Raw genomic sequence first — 20,959 nt, 5'->3', positions numbered from 1 at the left:
AACATTTCAAGAGGGAAATACGCACATGGCACAAGGATATGCATCCATAGTATTCATGTACATATATAGGCAACGCTTCCTAGTTACTATCCGATAGGCAATCGATTTCAATTCCACTTCAGTTGCTTATAAAAATCCCCATTCATTCTATATTTACAGTATTAACTATCTATTCCATTATAGTTACGAAACACTAAAGCAAACCTAATACAACTAAAGATAATATACTGAACTCGTATGTATCCAGAAAACATTTATTAATTTAGGCCTCTTAACGAAACAAATTGTGTTCGATTGACGCGACCCTGCAAAAACTCGACGGAGCTTGTAGTGGGCGAGCTAATATCCTACTACCCACACATTATGTAGCCTCAAGGCTCGAAAGATCCCTACGTTACATACACGGACGGATCGACGTACAGTTGATATGATGTAATTTTAGATTATGTTCAACAAAAATGACGATTTTCAATAGTTTCAAAGGAAATAAGCTACGTAATCATCAAAGTAATTTAATGTAACAAATTCTGCGGAATAAATTTCATATTTTTAATTTGGCGCCCAATGTGGGACTTGAAAGAGAAATTTGGATTACATTATTGATATATTTTATGTAATATATAGAATATAAAAATAACAAGTAAGCTAATAGCATACCTGATGATAAACGTCGCTTTTAAAAATGAATAGCACCGCGGACATCACGTTATCATGGGACGCCCGTGATACCGGTAGTACCAGTAAAGCGATGTTTTTTGCTCAGGATTGGTGAACATTCCCGAGCATAAAACACCGACCATAGCCTTTTTATCCATGCATACTCATATATATAATATGTAACTTTCGACTAAACCTGTAAAAGGAAATGTATATACTTTGAAAACTTTATATTAAGTATATATGCGGTAAAATATAAAATAATAAGCGCTTATTATCACCAAATTATGGGCATGTCAAATCTTGCAATGACGATGCAACATTTGACATGCCCACAATTTGATAAGAATCATCATCATCATCATCGCAGCCCGGAAGATGTCCACTGCTGTATATAGATGATGCGAAAACTTATTAAAATTTAAGCGACCGTTTCTCTGATTTGACTTGTTGTAATTTATCAAAGTTTAGCAAAATATACTAATTATAACCTTTAAATTTACAAATAAAATAATCTCGATTTTAAAATTTTATATCTGGAAAAGTAACAGGATGTTAACAATTGCCACGTAAGTTATTCGCACAAATTGCGATTGTAATTTGGAGCCCAACGTAGGATTCCGTCCGACCCCTAAATGGGAACTATAAATACGCTTTGCGACATTATTCCACTCCGCAATTACAGCATCGCACAAAATCCAACATTATGAGAGAACTTTTGATGAACTAACTTTTTTATAAATGGCAACCGGGTACCTGTATATTGCACGTTGCAAAGGTGAGTTTGTTTATTAGTTTCTGTAAGCTGTAATTTTTTTTAACATAAGCACTCAGGTAGTATTCAGAATGAATAGTGTATTCTTATGAGATTTTGGGACACCAACCATACCAGCTAGCCAGTAAAATGTCCTATTTGACAAAATAGGACATTTTAGGACTTCTATTTAGATGATATTGCAACCCACAAATCTTACTCAAAATACAAATTCAGTTAATATTTCAGTATATTATATTTCTTTTTTTCGTACGAGGTTAAATTTTTTTAGGATTTTCATGTAATGATCATCATGGTCAGGTTAAGAATAACCAATGAAGATATCAGACGAATATATTCAAATGGATAATTTCTTCTCCTTTTTCAATCGGATGAAAAAATATTATTCTTGTTCAAGACATGGGTTTAAGGTACCAGCCCGGCCTTAACTTTCCACTCGAATGAAACCGTCTCGACCGTAACACATCTAAATAAACCTTTATAATTTCATACAGTTTGCCCCTAGGCGACTGATTCTAAGAATAGGGCGGATCAAATTTTACGTCGACCGAAACAAAGTAAATCCACCATTACGTATTTGTATCTACTGTTAGAAATAAATTTATTTTTATCTACTAGCTTTTGTTTTTTACTCTTGTCTCATTTGATGTATTAAATTATTTGGAATACGGGTTACAATTTACAACTGACTTGGTCTTTCTGCTACGTCGAATTATTCATAATTAGGAGAAACAATTAAATGAAATATTAAATTACATTCATTAGCCACTAATTAGAATTGTGTTTTCGTAAATTTAATTATCTTTGTCTTTACGTCAATAATGACCCGTCCATTTTCTTATACAAAGCCCGCTTCATTACCCGCTCCCTGCGCTGACAGCTGGGTCTGACCTTTATTTGCAAAGTAAATATCTAAGATACATTTTATCGGCTCGCTTCTGAAATGTTCTACTAGAATTTTGGTCTAAAAATAGAGATCTTGTAACTAATAAAGTTGATGTAAATTTATTTATCCCGAAATAGTTTCAGTGTTTGTGAGAGATTATATAAATATCTGTGTATTATGTATTTTCCTCGGATTATGTACAAAGTTGAATTGTTAAATATATTTCCTATAGAAAACTCACGGTTCCATTCAGTTGGAAATGAAGCAGAGCTTGCGTTATGAGTGCTAGACGTACTTAAATACAAAACGAATATGACAATTTATTAATATTTTCCATATAAAAATATGCTTTTTTTAGACTTTTCAAATGATGTTGGCTGAGCGACATAAAGAGCGGCTTTAAAGCCAACTCCTCTGCCTGACCTGAACGACTTAGATCTGAAAGCACCACTAGAATTCCCACATCGGCTCAAGCGACCAATATTAAACATAATCTCGATGACATCGGTGGTTCAGCAGTTAGCACACTTTAATTTACGATGGTTGGGGATTTGATTCCTCACACGATGCAAACATTAGTTTTGTTTAATTCATGAGAGTTTGTATAGGTCTATATATACATATATGTATGTATTTACAAAAAATCCGGAACAAACAGACAGACAGACAAAAATTGTAATAATATATTATTTTATTGTATGTACCGTATTTATTCATGAGCATGTAGTAAAAAACTGTTATTCCAATATTACAAACAGACACTTCAATTTTATTTATATTTACAGCATTCATTTTTACTTGTACCTACTACACAGTAACATATCATTACATTACTATATTTCCTATTGATTGAATAAACAAATAAACAATATAGTAGTTAACCAGTAGAATCTATTTAATAAAAAGCCATAGCAATATCTTTCAATTTGTTTCAACACAATTGATTCTGGACGAGAACATTATATTCTTGAAGAAACGGGGTCAAGCGATTATGGCGTAGGTCGAAGTATTGTTGTAAAATGAAATTAACCTGAAAGAAGGTGGTATTGTACATATAAAAGAATTATTGTAACTTATCATGAATGAATGAATCATGGATATTAATATAAATAGTTATATATATAGTTATATATATTTGCCATCTAAAACAGATTATATTTAGCTCGTCAGGTACAAAATTATAAGTCAATAGTAAACAATAACATTAAGATAAAAAATTTGACTTTGACATGTGTTCCGGACCACCGCTTAAAGATTATGTATAGTCATAGATTGTAGAAATAAGTCGATTAGATATAGCAAATTTATAAATAGTACAATTGTTACATAGTAACACCTTAAGAATAGTAGATTTGATAGGGATAAGTTTATAGAGATTTAAGTACTTTATGTTATTATTTACGAAAATGCTTGGATATATAGGATAAGATGACAAATAAATGATTATAATGGTTGTGGTTTCAATCCCCTGAAAATAAATAGGAACAGAATAGAATATAGTATAAGAAATAGATCCTAAAATACATAGGCATAAACTATAAAAGGGATCTTTTTAAAGTATCATTATGTAATCATTTATAGATATGTAATAATAATTGTAATGTGCGTTGCGCGGCAGCATTCGTTCGACTGACGCGCGACCTCACTCTCCCGCGCTATATATATATGAGGGGGAAGGGGAGCGAGGTCATATAAAAGGCGCAATCCGCGAAATCGCGAATTATTCCTAAACCGCACGTCGCGCAGCGCACACATCATAATAAAAATGTAAATTAAAGATGGTATTGTCGTTTGATGCACAAATTGTAAGCATAAATTATAAGATTGATAAAATATAATAAAAATTGTATAAAGGGGTGAGGAGAATAGGGCGGCCAAGGGTCCGCTGGCTAGTAGCAAAAAATCGTATATAAGTAGCATCCAAAAGCGCTACAAATCATAGCGAATCTGACCTCAGAATAGCGAAATAGATCTCTGAAGAGCGAATCTGACCTCAGAATAGCGAATTCAACCGGAAAAGAAATCAACCACTGAAGAAATTCTCCTCGCCTCTGCATTCTGAACCACAAGAACCGTTTTCTCATTTACTGCCCGTCCATCATCGCCATCGTCAAGCATAGTCGTCACAACCCTTTTCACGCATCGTGTCATCGCATCGTGTCACCGTCGCATCAGCATCGTGTAAACGTCCTTCTCAGGACGAATCATCGTGGTGCCTATAAAAAGGCACCTGGTCCTTCACCCGCAACGCGCCCGCGGCGTTGATTGAGGCCCTTCAGGTAGGGAGTGCTTTGAAAAGGGCACTCTCTCACCTCGAGGAGGATAGATTGACGTCCGGGCGTACCAGCGACTCGGTGCCTGCCGACGCGCCTTCCGACTCCCGGGGGCAGCGGCCAGCACATCTGCTGGTCCTTCGAGCCGGATCAAGAAGAATAGAAGATGCCCGTCACACGAAGCAGAACTGGCAAAATGCAAGAGGAGAAGACAGAAGAGCATCAAACAGATGCAGAACAGGTCCCAGACCCACCGCGGAGGGAAAACCCGTTCCCTATTCGACATAGCATACCGCCGAGGTCGCCACAAGGGACACAAGACGTCGAAGAAACCGTCGTTCAACAAACAACGGCGCGATCACAGCTCTCCGATAGAGAAAAGGAGAGACGGCAACAAATCGCTATCGCCCGAGAAGAGGTCATTCGCTATCGATTACAGTTGGCGGAGGCCAAGCTAGCCCGACTGGAAGCCTTCGGAGAAGAAGACGAAGAACCGTCGGAACCAGCATCGCAAGACGGCCACAATAGGGTCGTCGAATGGCTCGAGCAGCGGTCCGAGCCACCACCACCTCCACCAGAAGCACCACCGAATCCACCGAAGAGGCCCACACCGGCGAGAATAGAGGAGCCGTTTCGGGGTACCATAGAAACTCACCAACGATTGGCACCCACAGATACCATTCAAGTTGGTGATCTCGCAACTGCAGTGACCGAAATCGTCAGGGCGACTACATCGTCGCTAGCGGCCGTCGCGCCGCACCCACAAGCGTCAACGTCGGGTCCCCTAGCAGCACAGTATAGAGGGGAACTCACACCGTTCTACGGGGCGCATACAGATTGGCTGGCCTTCAAGGCAGCCTACGAAGAATCTGCGGGCTATCTAACGCCGTCGCAGAACATAGAAAGGCTCCGGAGAGCCTTACGAGGGGAGGCTAGGTCAGCAATGAAGAGCCTCCTAATAGCAAACACGCCGGCCGAAGAGATCATGCACGAGTTGGAGCTCACCTTCGGTCGACCGAACAACATAGCAGAAGTCGAAATAGCAAAGCTGCGGAGTCTTCCACCACCGAAGGACACACCGGGGGAGTTCTGCAGATTCGCCACAGCCGTCAAGAATAGCATCGTGTCATTGAAGACGTTGAAGAAGATCAACTTTCTATACAACCCGGAAGTGGCGAAGTTATTAATAGAAAAACTACCGCCGAACATTCGACATAGGTGGTATGTTTACTGCCAGCAGCAAGCCCACGAAGACGTACCGGATTTAGTACAGTACTACAACTTCGTGAAGATAGAAGCTGAAATTTATAGCGTAAGCGCCGAACCCATGAAGATAGCAAGCATGGACGACAAACCGAAGCCGTCGGAAAGTCGTCGTGTTCAAATCCGTCCGCAGCGAACACATACAGCGAGCAAGACGGACAGCCCACCCCGCCACAAGCCAACGTGTCCCGTGTGCAAATCAAATTCGCACACGGCGGCGCAACAGTGTGAAAAATTCAAGAAAGAAAATAGCTACGGGCGTTGGGAAATAGCGAAGGCGCAACGTCTGTGTTTCCGATGCCTACAATATCGAACACAGACACATAACTGCAAGACGAAGACTTGCGGAATAGATGACTGTCCACGTATGCATCACAAATTGTTGCACTACAGGGCAACGAGCGAGACACAGAAGACAGAGACAGCAACAGTATCGACAGGCGTCTCGCTCACACGTTCACCGCGCAGTTATCTCAAAATACTGCCGGTGAAAATAGTCGGACCGCGGGCCAGCATCGACACTTTCGCCCTCCTCGACGATGGATCTACCGTCACCCTCATAGATGAGGAAATAGCCACAAGAGTCGGCGCGGAGGGGCCGACAGAACCACTGAAAATAGAAGCACTGGCCGGCGCAACGGTTCGAACAAATAGCTCGAGACGCGTAACTCTAACGTTATGCGGTTCAGAAGAGGAGTATGAGATCTCCGCCAGGACAATGAAGGGACTCAAACTCGCCAAACAACAAATAGAAGAAAGAGATATCCGACGATGTCAACACCTGGCTGGCATCAAGAAGATACTGTGTTACCACGACGCCACACCAACGATCCTCATCGGCCAAGACAATTGGGAACTGTTACTGGCCATAGAAGTTCGCCGAGGATCTTCGTCACAACCAGTCGCATCGAAAACTCCGCTCGGATGGGTGCTGCATGGAGCGTCCACTCGCAGTCTCGGCCATCAAGTCCACCATGTATATCATATACGTGAGGGGGCCGAGGATAGAATAGAAGAGGAATTAAGAAGATATTTCTCTATAGAATCACTAGGCGTGCTGCCAAGAAAGACACGCGCCGACCCTCAAGAGCGAGCACTACAGATACTACAGAAGAAGACTCGCGCTCTGCCAGATGGGGGATATAGTACATCGCTACTGTGGAAAACAGATAAAGTCGAGTTGCCGAACAACTACGATGCGGCGCTCAACAGGCTGTACAGCACAGAGAAGAAAATAGATAGGAATCCACAGCTGAAAGAAGAATACGAGCGACAAATAGCGCTCCTAATAGAAAAAGGCTACGCAGAAGAAGCCGCCACCACCCCATCGGACGCCCGCACCTGGTATCTTCCGCACTTTCCCGTGCTTCATCCAGCTAAGCCGGGGAAAGTTCGTCCAGTCTTCGATGCAGCCGCTCGCGCCAGGGGGACGTCACTCAACGATCATCTGCTGACCGGTCCGGACTTACTTCAATCGTTACCAGGGGTGTTAATGCGATTCAGACAACATCCAATAGCCGTCGCCGCAGATATAGAAGAAATGTTTCTACGAATAGAAATCAACAAAGAAGATAGAGATGTCCTGCGGTTCCTGTGGCGACAACACCGGCGGGAGGGACCACCCCGCGAATATAGAATGAAGGCAGTGATCTTCGGCGCCGCCTGCTCACCGTGCATCGCTTTGTACATCAAGAACCACAACGCAGAACAACACAAGGAACAATATCCAAGAGCAGCCGACGCAATTATCCATAACCACTATATGGATGATTACCTTCAAAGTTTCCAAACGGAGGAAGAAGCTATGAAAATCACCCATGAAGTTGACACCGTACATAGGAAAGCAAAATTCCATTTAAGGAAGTGGACATCGAACAGCCCACAACTACAAGAAAAATACAACAGCACAAGAATAGAAGATAGGACCGTCTCCATAGATAGAGCCGACAAAGAAGAGAAAATATTAGGCCTCACATGGAGGCCCGCCACGGACACATTGGGCTTCAACTTAAATATGGCCCGAATTCCGCAAGAGATAGTCAACGGAAGTCGCACACCGACGAAGAGAGAAGCCCTCCGGACGGTCATGTCTCTCTTCGACCCACTAGGATTAGCATCACCCGTCACCGTGCAAGCGAAAGGCATTTTACAAGAAACATGGCGAATCGGCATCGGTTGGGACGAGAAATTGCCTGAGAAGTTAGCCGAAGACTGGACGAAGTGGACACAGCACTTAGTCAATTTACGCCATATCAACGTGCCACGATGTCACCCGGAGCTGAGCAGCGCGTCATCCAGGGAACTGCACACATTCGTAGACGCAAGCGAGAACGCCTACGCCGCCGCCGTGTATTGGAGAGTGCAAGACAAGGACGGCAACATTCACGTGACACTCGCTGAACCGGACGACGAAGAAGCCCTCACGCCTAACCACTTTCTACTGGGAGGATCGGGCAAAGTGCAAACTCCGGGAAGCTTTGAAGACACCGATATCGATAGCCGGAGTCACTGGAAGAGAGCGCAGCGGCTAGCAGACCACTTCTGGAGCCGATGGCTCCGGGAGTACCTACCGGAACTTCAACACCGGCGGGAGCCCCGCGGCACGGGGCAACCTCTGCGCATCGGAGACTTAGTCCTGATCGTCGACTCCAATCTCCCGCGCAACACATGGCCGCGCGGGAGAGTAATAGCAGTGTTTCCCGGCCCAGACGGCGTCATCCGAGTGGCCGACATCCAGACCAAGAATGGCGTGCTGAGGAGGCCAACCAAACGACTCGTGGTCCTGCCAACGGGAGTTGCTGATAGTGAAGAGCGGGCTCCGGAACCAGACAAGGCTCCTGCAGCGCCCTCGACGACCGCTGCAGCGGCGGGAGAATAATGTTCCGGACCACCGCTTAAAGATTATGTATAGTCATAGATTGTAGAAATAAGTCGATTAGATATAGCAAATTTATAAATAGTACAATTGTTACATAGTAACACCTTAAGAATAGTAGATTTGATAGGGATAAGTTTATAGAGATTTAAGTACTTTATGTTATTATTTACGAAAATGCTTGGATATATAGGATAAGATGACAAATAAATGATTATAATGGTTGTGGTTTCAATCCCCTGAAAATAAATAGGAACAGAATAGAATATAGTATAAGAAATAGATCCTAAAATACATAGGCATAAACTATAAAAGGGATCTTTTTAAAGTATCATTATGTAATCATTTATAGATATGTAATAATAATTGTAATGTGCGTTGCGCGGCAGCATTCGTTCGACTGACGCGCGACCTCATTTTTTTTTTTTTTTCGGACTACTCTAATGCTGTTGGCCGTAGCTGGCCTTTACAGCTTCACCGGACGTTATGGGGCGAGTGCAGATGGCACTCCAAACCCGCGGAAGGACTTATGGAGCGGCTGAAGGCCAACTCCTGCCCGACGGATACGACTTTAGTCTGAGGGCACCACTAGGGGTTCGAACCTCGGCTCAGGCCGTCGTAATTTCGATCCCCGTTTGAATTGGACGGGGGATCGATCGGAGGGGCGCCCGGGGGCGCCGGTGTGGAGCGCCCGGGCGCGCGCAGGCGCCCGGTTGAATGCGCGATATTGTGTGTTTGAGGTCGTCGTCTTCGCCGGCGAGGACGGTGTCGTGTGTGTGTGTAAAAGTGTGGTCGGGGTGGAACGGGTGGGCCCGTGGGGAGGTTACCTGCCGTTATGGGGTCGTCGGGGTCAATGAGAACGTGCCTCGGGCGACGTTGTCGCGTATGTCGGATATTACTCCTCGGTGCGTAGTCGACCGCACTGACTATAAGCGGATTAGGGTGGGATTGGGCAGAGTCGAAGTAGCGTCGAGACGCTTCCTTCATAAACTGCTTGATGGAGGGCAGATTAAGATCGCGGTGGAGATCTACGCTGCGAACGAACCACGGCGCACCGGTGGCTCGACGCAGAAACCTATTCTGAATGACCTGCAGTCTGTTGATTAAGCAGTAGGGTATGTGGGCGAATACGGGACTAGCGTAGGTCATGATGGGACGGATGCAAGCCTTGTATAATGTCAGCTTGTTGCGAAGCGACATTTTACTGTGCTTGTTAATAAAGGGATAGAGTTGCCCTAGTATAAAGGCGGCTCGGTCGCGGACACGCTTGATGTGAGGACGAAACGTTAGTTTCCTATCTAGGGTGACGCCGAGATATTTCGTTTTCGAAACCCACGGGATGTTTTGGCCGAATAGTTCGATCGGGTGATTCATAGAGTCGAATTCCCTGCTAAAGTACACTGCTGCACTTTTTTCGGGATTGACTTCTATGCGCCACCGACGGAACCATTCGCCCAGTATCGTTACGGCTTTCTGAAGCCGTCTGGCTATTGTCGCACGGGACTTGGCGGATGTAAAGAGAGCCGTGTCATCGGCAAACAGCGATATTTCGACTTTTAAGTCGGAGAATTTGGGGATGTCGTTGGTGTACAACGAGTAGAGCATCGGAGAGAGGACGGCGCCCTGAGGGACGCCGGCTCGTATGGGGTGCGGGTCGGATAACGCTCCGTTTATACGGTAGCGATAAGAGCGATTCGACAGGAAATCTCGTACAATGAGTACTAGCCTGTCGGGGACACCTAACTGATGAAGCTTGTAAATCAAGCCGTTGTGCCAGACTTTATCGAAAGCCTTAGCCACATCGAAAAATAGGACGCCTGTACCGCCTTTGGGGGACTTGGTGGCGAAGTACAGAGTGTTTTTGTGAATGTGCTCCGTGATGCGGTGCACTTGATGGACGCATGAGTGTTTGGCTCGGAAGCCAAACTGCTCATTGATGAGCAGGCCTTTAGAGTATATAAACTCCTTTAGGCGGGCGAGGAGGATTCGCTCGTACAGCTTGCCTATAGCCTTGAGGAGGCTGATAGGACGATAACTGGACGGGTCGGATTTATTTTTACCGGGCTTGGGGATGCCAATGACCACGGCTTCTTTCCAGCTGTCTGGAAATATAGCGTTGGACAGCGCCGCGTTAAAAATAGCGACGAGTAATAACAAAAGTTGGGATGGCAGACTTTTGACTAATCTATTCGATATGCCGTCTGAGCCGGGTGATTTTTTGATAGGTAGTTGTTTAACTAGCGTTTTGACCTCATCAAGCGTGACTGGTGAGAGGGATTCGGTGGGCGGGGTGGACGCGATGCGTTCGACTTCGGTGTCTATCTTCTCGAGATGACCTGCCTCGACTGGGAGCGTGCTGGGGGAGCATTGGGCTTCTAAGTTGGACGCTAGACACTCAGCCTTGTCTTCGTCGAAGAAGGCTATAGTGTTGTCGGGTCGGACTAGCGGGGGCATGTCGTTTGTCTGTTGGTCGGTTTTGAGAGATTTCGCTATGCGCCAGTACGCGGTGTGGCATGGCGTTATCTCTTCTAAGAGCTTGCCCCACCGGCCGTCCCGGATCTGCGCGATGCGCTCCTTAACGCTACGCTGTAAGGCTCGCAGGCGCACCCGGTTCGGTTCGGAGGGGTAGCGATCGTACGCTCTAGTGGCTGCGTTCTTATCGCTTATTAACCTCCTTACGTCATCGGGAAGCTGCCAGCGACGGTCGTCCGTCGCTGGTACCTCCCTGGAGCAGTCCTTGACTGCCGACTGCAGGTGGTTAGTAAGCGAGTCGATCGCAATGAGAGTGTCCTCGGTGGACTCTATGACGTCGGGAATACGGTTTAGTATCGGTGTGTCGGTCGATTCGAGAGATTTCTCGAGTCGTTGCCAGTCTGTTATTGTTTTGGTTGGTAGTGGCGTGTCGGGCGGAGGGCCCAGAAGGAGGGTTACCGGTCGATGGTCCGAGTTAAGCTCGGCATGGACTTCTGGGGAGCTCACCCGTAGGGTTACGTTCCTCAGCAGTGCCATGTCCAGTATGTCGGGTCGGTGGTTCACGTTATGGGGATAATGAGTAGGGCGGAGCGGGGCGATTATCTCGAATTCGAGCGAGTCGGCTAGTCTGTCTAGTTTGTGGCCGTTTGTCGTGGACACGTGGCAGTTCCAGCGGGTGTGTTTACAATTCAAATCGCCAGCCAGAATGGTGGCGCTGTTGATATCTAGGAGGGCGCGTAGGTCGCTTTCCAGCAGTAGTTTGCCGGGAGGCTGATATACGGATGCCACGGCGAGCGGTCGGTGGCCGGTCATGCCGAGAAGACAGACGGAGGCCTCCATATGAGTGAGAGGCGGTGTTTGTAGCGGTATACAATGTAGGGACCGTTTATAGTATATGAGCGTACCGCCGCCTCTACAGGCGGTGCGGTCGTTCCTAACTAAGTTGTAATTGGCGATTCTAGGATCGCGGACTGAACGTTTCAGTAGGGTCTCCTGCACGAGGAGAATATCGACTTGGTGGTCAGTGAGAAAGGAGGCGATTTCCTCCTTTTGTTTTTTTAATCCGAACGCGTTAAAAAACGCTATTCGAACGGACCGAGGCTTTTCTCTCTGAGCTCGAGTACCCATAATTACAGGTTAAAATTGAGGATGGCGGTAAGTACGCCGATGTGCTCGCAGACGGCTGCGAGCCTATTTTGGGGCGACTCCTTATACAGGCGGAGCTTGGAGGCCAGAAGGGCAATCTCGTTAGGGTCGATGGTGCTGGCTAAGCGAGCGACCAATGCGAAGTCCTGTGCGAGGGAGCTGCCGTTGGCCTTGGGGGCCGCGGGCAGTGTTTTGGGGACGGGTGCGCGACCTCACTCTCCCGCGCTATATATATATGAGGGGGAAGGGGAGCGAGGTCATATAAAAGGCGCAATCCGCGAAATCGCGAATTATTCCTAAACCGCACGTCGCGCAGCGCACACATCATAATAAAAATGTAAATTAAAGATGGTATTGTCGTTTGATGCACAAATTGTAAGCATAAATTATAAGATTGATAAAATATAATAAAAATTGTATAAAGGGGTGAGGAGAATAGGGCGGCCAAGGGTCCGCTGGCTAGTAGCAAAAAATCGTATATAAGTAGCATCCAAAAGCGCTACAAATCATAGCGAATCTGACCTCAGAATAGCGAAATAGATCTCTGAAGAGCGAATCTGACCTCAGAATAGCGAATTCAACCGGAAAAGAAATCAACCACTGAAGAAATTCTCCTCGCCTCTGCATTCTGAACCACAAGAACCGTTTTCTCATTTACTGCCCGTCCATCATCGCCATCGTCAAGCATAGTCGTCACAACCCTTTTCACGCATCGTGTCATCGCATCGTGTCACCGTCGCATCAGCATCGTGTAAACGTCCTTCTCAGGACGAATCATCGTGGTGCCTATAAAAAGGCACCTGGTCCTTCACCCGCAACGCGCCCGCGGCGTTGATTGAGGCCCTTCAGGTAGGGAGTGCTTTGAAAAGGGCACTCTCTCACCTCGAGGAGGATAGATTGACGTCCGGGCGTACCAGCGACTCGGTGCCTGCCGACGCGCCTTCCGACTCCCGGGGGCAGCGGCCAGCACAACATGTATTCATTGATGTGATAAAATGGATTATTTTCGAAAAAGGACTTTAAACTTCTAAAATTCGTCGCGCGTTACCTAGTATTTTATAGTGAGTACCCCCTTTTCCCGTAGTCACAATTCGATACGCCTAATACGCCTAATTACTCATCATTCATTCATCATAGTCATTATATTCATCATTAGGCGTAAAATTAATTAAATAATTAATTAAAATAGTGTATGTCATGTTGGTCGCTCAAATAAATAAATAAAAAATAAAATAAAAATTGGAAACCCTGAACAATTTACACAGCGCCATCTAGGCCCAAGCCAAGGAGAGAGTTATGATTACTAACTAACTACCAACTGAAAATCAGCGCTGGCAACTACTATATTTTACATTATGCTGAGTTGTGGTCCACATTCCACATAGACTCAGTATTTTTTATAGAATTATTGTTTTGCTTGACACAATACAATGAATCAGTAAAATTATATTCTATTCTATACTAGACAACTGATGGTCTTCTTAGATATATTTTTGTGTAAATGTACATAACCCAACCAACAATAACAAACCCAAATCTATACAAACAATTATACTCATGAATAGAAGTGTATATTTGAATAGAATGAATATTTTGCATCCTGAGAATTCGAAACTGCGATAGTAAGGCAGTGCGATAGTAAACCGCTGGACCACCAGGACCGAATCCTGAGGTTATATTTAAGATAATATTATTGCTTTCGAACGACCAAGTTTTAATTGGAGTGACAAGTGTTTAATTGTTATAACTTGAGGATTTCAAGACAAATTTGTCTCGTGACAATACCTACGAGATTTATCAAGATAGCACCAACGTGCCTACGTAATTTATTAGCATAATAATTAATACTTACACGGTAATTTCTTGTGAGACAAAGTCGCAATTTCTGAGTTGAACAGATGTGCTCTTTGAATGCTTAAGACACAGAATGTAATATTCTGTTCAAAACTGCCGGAGTATGTATTAGGGCTGTATAATTAACAAATGGAGTACCTGTACGTTATTAAACCAAATGATACTCGCTACTTCAGTACCGTTACGTTACTAGTTACTTTTAATACTATTGATATTTTCATTTCTTATACTGTACCTGTATGTAGTAAGTATTATTTGGTGCATAAGTGGTAAGATTATCCTAATTTATTTTTAAATTATTTTGACTTCATTAACTTAGATTTCAATAACTACATAAGTATAATAACAAGGTAACTACAATATCCAGAATGCCTTCAATAACTACAGTAATTATGTAACAACAGTGCCTAAGCAAACGGCAGTAATTAAACATGAAGTAACTCAGTGCTTAAAAGAAGTACAAAGTACCGACACAGTACTTCGGTACAGAAGTTACTTAATACCCGTTACTTTGTATAAAATACGTACTATTTAGAGCATCTCTAGTATATACCTATACGTTGATTACATTAAAATATCAGAGCGGCATACTAGTAATTTATATCTATATTAATATATAATATTTAAGAGTTTACCAAACAAACCCTTTAACATTATACATATTAATTAGTACCAATATCTGAAACTACCAGTTCTATTTGTAAAATACTTTTATATTTCATGGCTCAGCTGTTCCCCGTAACTCCACTTGTTTTTTAATAAAAAATATCGATGTCCGTTCTTTGATACAATATATTATATAATATATGATACACGCGTTACAGAATTTATTATAACTTCAATTTTTATTTCAATTTCAATTAACACCAATTATTGCCAGCTTCGGATGCAGCTAAGTTATTGTTCTGGCATTAATTTAAGTACGATGTGATTGTCACTATCACTTGTATTAATATAATGTACAAAATATCACAAAAATAAATAGAAAAAATACATATAGTAGAAAATATAGATCTATCAACGCGACACAGAATTTATGAAGGCGTCAATGAATGTGGGCGGTCCATGGTGGATAATTTGATGGTACACTTGAAAGTACCTTATAAAGTTGGTAAGAATTGTCAGTTTCTCGGAATATCCATAATTATCATCGTGGTAAAGTTTGTAAAAACTCGTCTGCGTGGGTACCTCTGCCTATATCAGCTTTCAAACAGTTTGCTTTGTAAGCAATGTTTAGATTGAAGACATTAAATTTTGACGGCCTCGGTGGTCTAGCGGTTTAGCACGCCACCTTACTTCCGATGGTCGCAGGTACGATTCCTCGTGCGGCACAAACATTTGTAGGTATTCATGAGTATGATTGTTTGTATCGGTCTGGGTGTTTTCTATGTATATTATGTATGTATTTACGAAACAATATATAATGTATGTATTTGTATCTGTTACCTAGTCCCCATAACACAAGCTTTAGCTTAACTTGGGTCTAAATGGCGCTGTGTGCTTTGTCAAAACAAAATATATATAAAAAGCATAATTATTAGTCCTTTAGAATGGCAACGCATGAGTATCACGGGTGTCGCATAAAAACAGCATGTAATGCCATCAGATGGGCCGTAAGCTTGATTACCATCATATCAATCACATAAAAAAAAACACTGTCTGCGAGTAATATGGCCTGTATTTTATTTTCAAAACACAATTACTAAATCGTGAAATTTTCATCAGTGCTAAACCAGGTTGGTTGCTAGTTATAATTCTTAACATTACATTTGAATTAATTATTAAAAAGCATTACATATACATAATAAATATATATTTAACCTCCTAATTGGGGGAAGGGGATTTTTTGCGTGGTCCCATTGGATCTCATTGCTATCAATGTACTATGTCAAGTTGACCTCTACGCGGTTTCCCAGGAAACCACCGTGATAAATTCCTGGTGAATTTCTCACGATGGGCTTATTGACCTGATCTCATGTTCATTTCGTCATCCTCCATTATCAACCATAAAAAAACTAACCAAATCAGACTTGTAAAGATTTTACAAGTCTGTGGTTTAGACGGATAATGCAGTGATTAATAAATGTGCACGACGCACCTTCTTAGACCTTTACTATATTTTTTTATATATATTTAAAATCAATTTTTCTATTGTTCGATTATATTGTCAATTTTGAAATATATGTCTTTTACCATTAGCGACCGTAGTTTCCTTTAATACTAAAAATAAAATATAAAAAAAAGTCCTTAGGAAATTTCAGTCATTAAAAATAATAATGAACAAGTCGATGACTTACAGCCTAACTGTAGATACATAATATAAATATAATTAAAATAAGAGTAAATGTTATAAATGCTACATATAAACCAAATTTCATGATTATTGTTTAATAATTTGAAGCGCGAATGCATAAACAATAAACATACAAACTCACTTGTATAATATTACATTATAAACCTCTGGTACAGCGTTGATATTAATCTTGTTATTTCAGCTCCAACTTTACAGTCTTAGGCGAACAATATTATTAGGTTTTGAAATTCTAAGATCGCTTTGTTTCAATTCAATTATATTTAAAATAAATAAAAATTTAACTAATAGGTTTTCTTTCAAACTATTGTAATGTTGTTTAGCCGCAGCTGATCTTTACAACTTTACTGACAGATAGGGGGCGAGTGTAGATGGCACTCTAAACCCAAGGAAGGACTTATGGAGCGGCTGAAAGCCAACTTCTGACTGACGATTCGACTTTTTCTGTGGGCACTGCTATGGGTTCAAACCTGGAATATACCGTGGGTGGACGGCTTTCTACACTCTACATCAGATAAGTTTTTTCAGTCTACTTCTGTAGTTTCATAGGTTATATTGTATTAAATCGTTTAAATACTGTTTGTATATATTCATTACCAACAAAAATATATTTCCTCTGTATAATATTAGTTTCAATGAAAACTCACCCTAATATGTATATCTTAATTTATCCCTTCAATTTCCAACTCGGCTCTTATACAAACAGACTCGAGATGAGCCCATCGATCTCACAACCTCCATTATCGAAAAAGTACCTTAACTTTGCAATATTTCAATCTTTTACATTCTTATCGTTGTTTTCTGTAGACGATGACGTTAATGCTCACTGCGACGTTTAACGGTTTAACGCACTGCCTCGTTCTTGTCGTGGGTTCAATCCTTGCATAATACAATTTTTATTTTTAATTTATTTTAGTAATATAATAGAAACTTACAGTTAATTACCATCATGTTAATATCTTAAAAACTATTATACATATAAGTATATTCTAATTTTACATAATAGAGAAGGCAAGGCTTCTATGTAGACGTCAGCGTCTTGGACCTTACCCAAAAATGAGTTCAAAAGATGCTATGCTCGATAACTTTCTATAAAATATACCTCAATATTGATAACGGCCTACAATGTACAAGAAGATTTTTTCCCAAGACATAGCTATCTAATCCCTAGCTTGAGTACTAAACAACTGATACAAATATTCAGATACATTTTGTTTGTAAATGCATATATATAAACAATCATACGCATGAATATAAATGTTTTCATCACGCAAGGAATAGAATCCTCGATCATCGAAAGTAAAGCGATATGCTAAACTGCTCGACCACCGAGACAGTATTATATAAAAATTGAAATTGTATCATGTAGTAATACAATCTCGATGAATACTATAAAAGCAGAAGTTTGTGACTGTATGTTGGATGGATTGATGGATGTTTGTTACTCTTTCACGCAAAAACTGCTGAATGGATTTCAATGAAACCGCGGACACACCTAGTAGAAACAAAACAACGTCGCAGCTCACCGTTTGACTTTCCATATTTAAAAACATTAATTTTATGGCTTTTGTGATCGCAAACATGTCTAGATATAAAACAAAAACTATAAATTAAAAAGAATCGTTTGAGTTCTTAAAAGTACTTTCTGTATCAGTTCATTGAAGTGAGAAATTAATAAGGAAACCGCTTACCAACTCGGCTTAGTTTATCAAAGAGTTAACGATTCATTATGCCAATCAAAATGATCGGGGCTCTATAAGAGTTGAATTAAAACACGCTCAAACATAGACCGTGTAATAGTTACTTATGAGTAATAGCGGGCTTTGTTAAAAAAATTATTTTATAAAACTATAAACGTATATGACAGCCCACCATAGAGCAATATTGTCTCTATACTTGAGTTAAAAATTCGAAGTTTTTAATATAACAATACATTTTTATTAAACTATTGCATAAAAAGCATATTACTAAAGTCTTCTGGGTGGGTTCCAAAGTCTTGTCTATTTAAGCCATCAAGCAACTCGTTTGGTAAGTTACTTTTCAGTTAAAAGATGAGATATGGCAGTGAAATCACAAGCTACGCTAGCTTAGTCCTCCGTAATGTCACGATGATGCGATATCCATAACACTCTACCTCTATACAGTCGACAGTCGACCAATTTGTTTTAGATTAAAAAAAAATGTTATACTAATGTTACTAGGTACTTATTGGAAAAACTTGATGCTTTAGTATCTTGAGAAAACCACTGCATGAACATTCATCATCATCAGCTTCTTCGTTATCCCATTCATTTGTGGTTGGCATAATATGTTTGTCTCATCCATTCATCCCTGTTTTACAGTCATCTCATTATTTAATCCTTTTCTTGCCATATCATCTTTCTCACAATCCATCTCACAAGCAATCATATTCATATATATCATATATAATATAAAAAAGCATGAAATCTATAACACAATTTGAGTGAGACAAAAGTTTATATCTAACGTCAATTTGATCGGATTTCATGATATTAAATAAAATTGCTTCAGTTAATATTTATTTGTTTTAAAATCTTAAATGGCTTTAAATATAAAAGTAAGGGATTAATGAAAGCAGTTTTTAAACTGATCCCTGAAACATTTCATTAAATCTTAAAAAGTTGTTTCGTACTGGCAGATCGTGAAGCTCTCCACGTGTAATAAGTTCCAAGGACCATCTCCCACGCTATTGAGTCACTTTTAAAAGAAATGCCTTCAGCAAAAAGTAATTCCACCAAATATTATTAAATAATTACATTTTTAACAGTATTAAGTTTCCTATTCAAATTGTTGTTAATTAGATTTCATAAGAAGTTAGATCTTTATTAAGTACTAAGCATTTCTTGTAACTTTGTACGTGTTAGTTGCGTTAATAGAAATATAATATCGAATATCTTTCTATACAATAATATCAGAAGTCCCGTAGTGCACATCTTATTTCCGATATTTTCAGGTTCGATTCTCGCATGGTATAAACATTTGCAATCATGAATAGGAGTATCCTTTTTTTATTTTCAGTCCAAATATTTTCTATTTTTATTATGTAAGTAATTACAAAATTACTGTTTCTTAGTGGCCCTAGTATAAGCTCTGCACAAAACTTGAAAACAGCAACAGACTAGATGGAAGTCAAACAGTTTTAACTTTCTATCGTAATACAATATGTAGAGTATAGGTAAACATAATATTATGTGCTATATGTACATTATTATTGATACAAACTATACACTTAATCCCTAGAAAGGTACTTGTAATGTGAAATGGCGCCCAACGTGGGATAGTCGATTGGCTCTACAAACATACATAGCTCTACAATAAGACATACACAAAGCAGTACCTTTTATTAGACTTAAAACTTATATTACAAGTAACTTTTATTAGATTTATCAAAGTCTAACTACTATACGCCACTTAAATGACAAACATACATGGCATTGAATGTTCATGTGGAATATTTTCAATTTAAACACATATATACCCAAATTAGTAAACAATTTTAACAGATTGACTTTAAAATAGTGAAACAAGTTTTTCTCTCTTCTGGAATTTCCAATTGCTGTAATTGTTAACCATGGGTGTTAACGAGGTAATTTTGAAGAAGATTTGCATGTATGAATCGTATTTTTTACCGCTCTGCTACCATATTCGAGAAACAAGCTAGTCGATATAAAAATGTAATATTTTATTATTTCGTAAACAATCGTTACTAAATAACAATTACTTTTTCTTTTTCTTTATATTGAGATTATAAACCTCAATATTCTCAACTGCAGCCTGATCTCTAACCGTCCACGGAGGAGTAAAATAGAAATGACTACAAAGTTGTTGAAAAATTAAATTAGCTATACTATCACGATCTAAAAAGTCTTTCTTAATTAATTTTAAAATTTCCAATCAATTCTATTCATCCTTGTAATGTTCTTAATTGAAATACTTAAAACCTTGTTTCAATTATAACTCATTCTAACTTAAGATGAAACCTAAAAATATATGAAACTCAAGTTTTAATTATAATGGGCTTCTTTACTTAAGAACCTAATTTCAACGTTCTTCACACGATGACTACGGAAGTCATTTTGTAAGTTTAATATATTTGAGTCCTCGAATTGTAGATTCTTCTTATATCACAGTGGCTAATTAAAATATGTATAAATATAGTCTATTATTGTAACAAACCTACCAGAGCTATACTTAGTATTGTATCGCCAGTACAGTGGCTAATCAGAAATATATTCTTTATCTAAGTTTGTATTTAAATTTTTATTTATTTATTTATTTATTTAAACTTTAATGCACAAATACAATATATAAATGTACATATGGCGAACTTAACACCTAAGGGCGTTCTCTACCAGTCAACCATAAGGCAAACAGAGAAGTTAGTAAGCGGCGCATTATAGTTTATAAACATTTACGTAATAACTTT

At 40.5% G+C, this 20,959-nt stretch overlaps 2 protein-coding genes across 2 annotated transcripts in view; one reads left to right on the top strand and one right to left on the bottom strand.

Annotated features, from left to right (window-relative positions):
- LOC131851934 (uncharacterized) overlaps positions 1-20,959 on the bottom strand; it is a 73,692-nt gene that overhangs the window by 40,081 nt on the left and 12,652 nt on the right. The gene's annotated exons all lie outside the window — the stretch shown is intronic.
- Positions 4,758-8,732, top strand: LOC131851550 (uncharacterized). Its single transcript, XM_059202062.1, has one exon. It carries the CDS (start codon positions 4,758-4,760, stop codon positions 8,730-8,732), a length of 3,975 nt encoding a protein of 1,324 aa, XP_059058045.1.

This window comes from Achroia grisella, unplaced genomic scaffold (assembly GCF_030625045.1).
Source record: "Achroia grisella isolate CSIRO2021 unplaced genomic scaffold, CSIRO_AGI_Agris_v1 utg1174, whole genome shotgun sequence".
Lineage (NCBI taxonomy): Eukaryota > Metazoa > Arthropoda > Insecta > Lepidoptera > Pyralidae > Achroia > Achroia grisella.
This window is presented reverse-complemented; position numbering and strand designations above follow the sequence as displayed.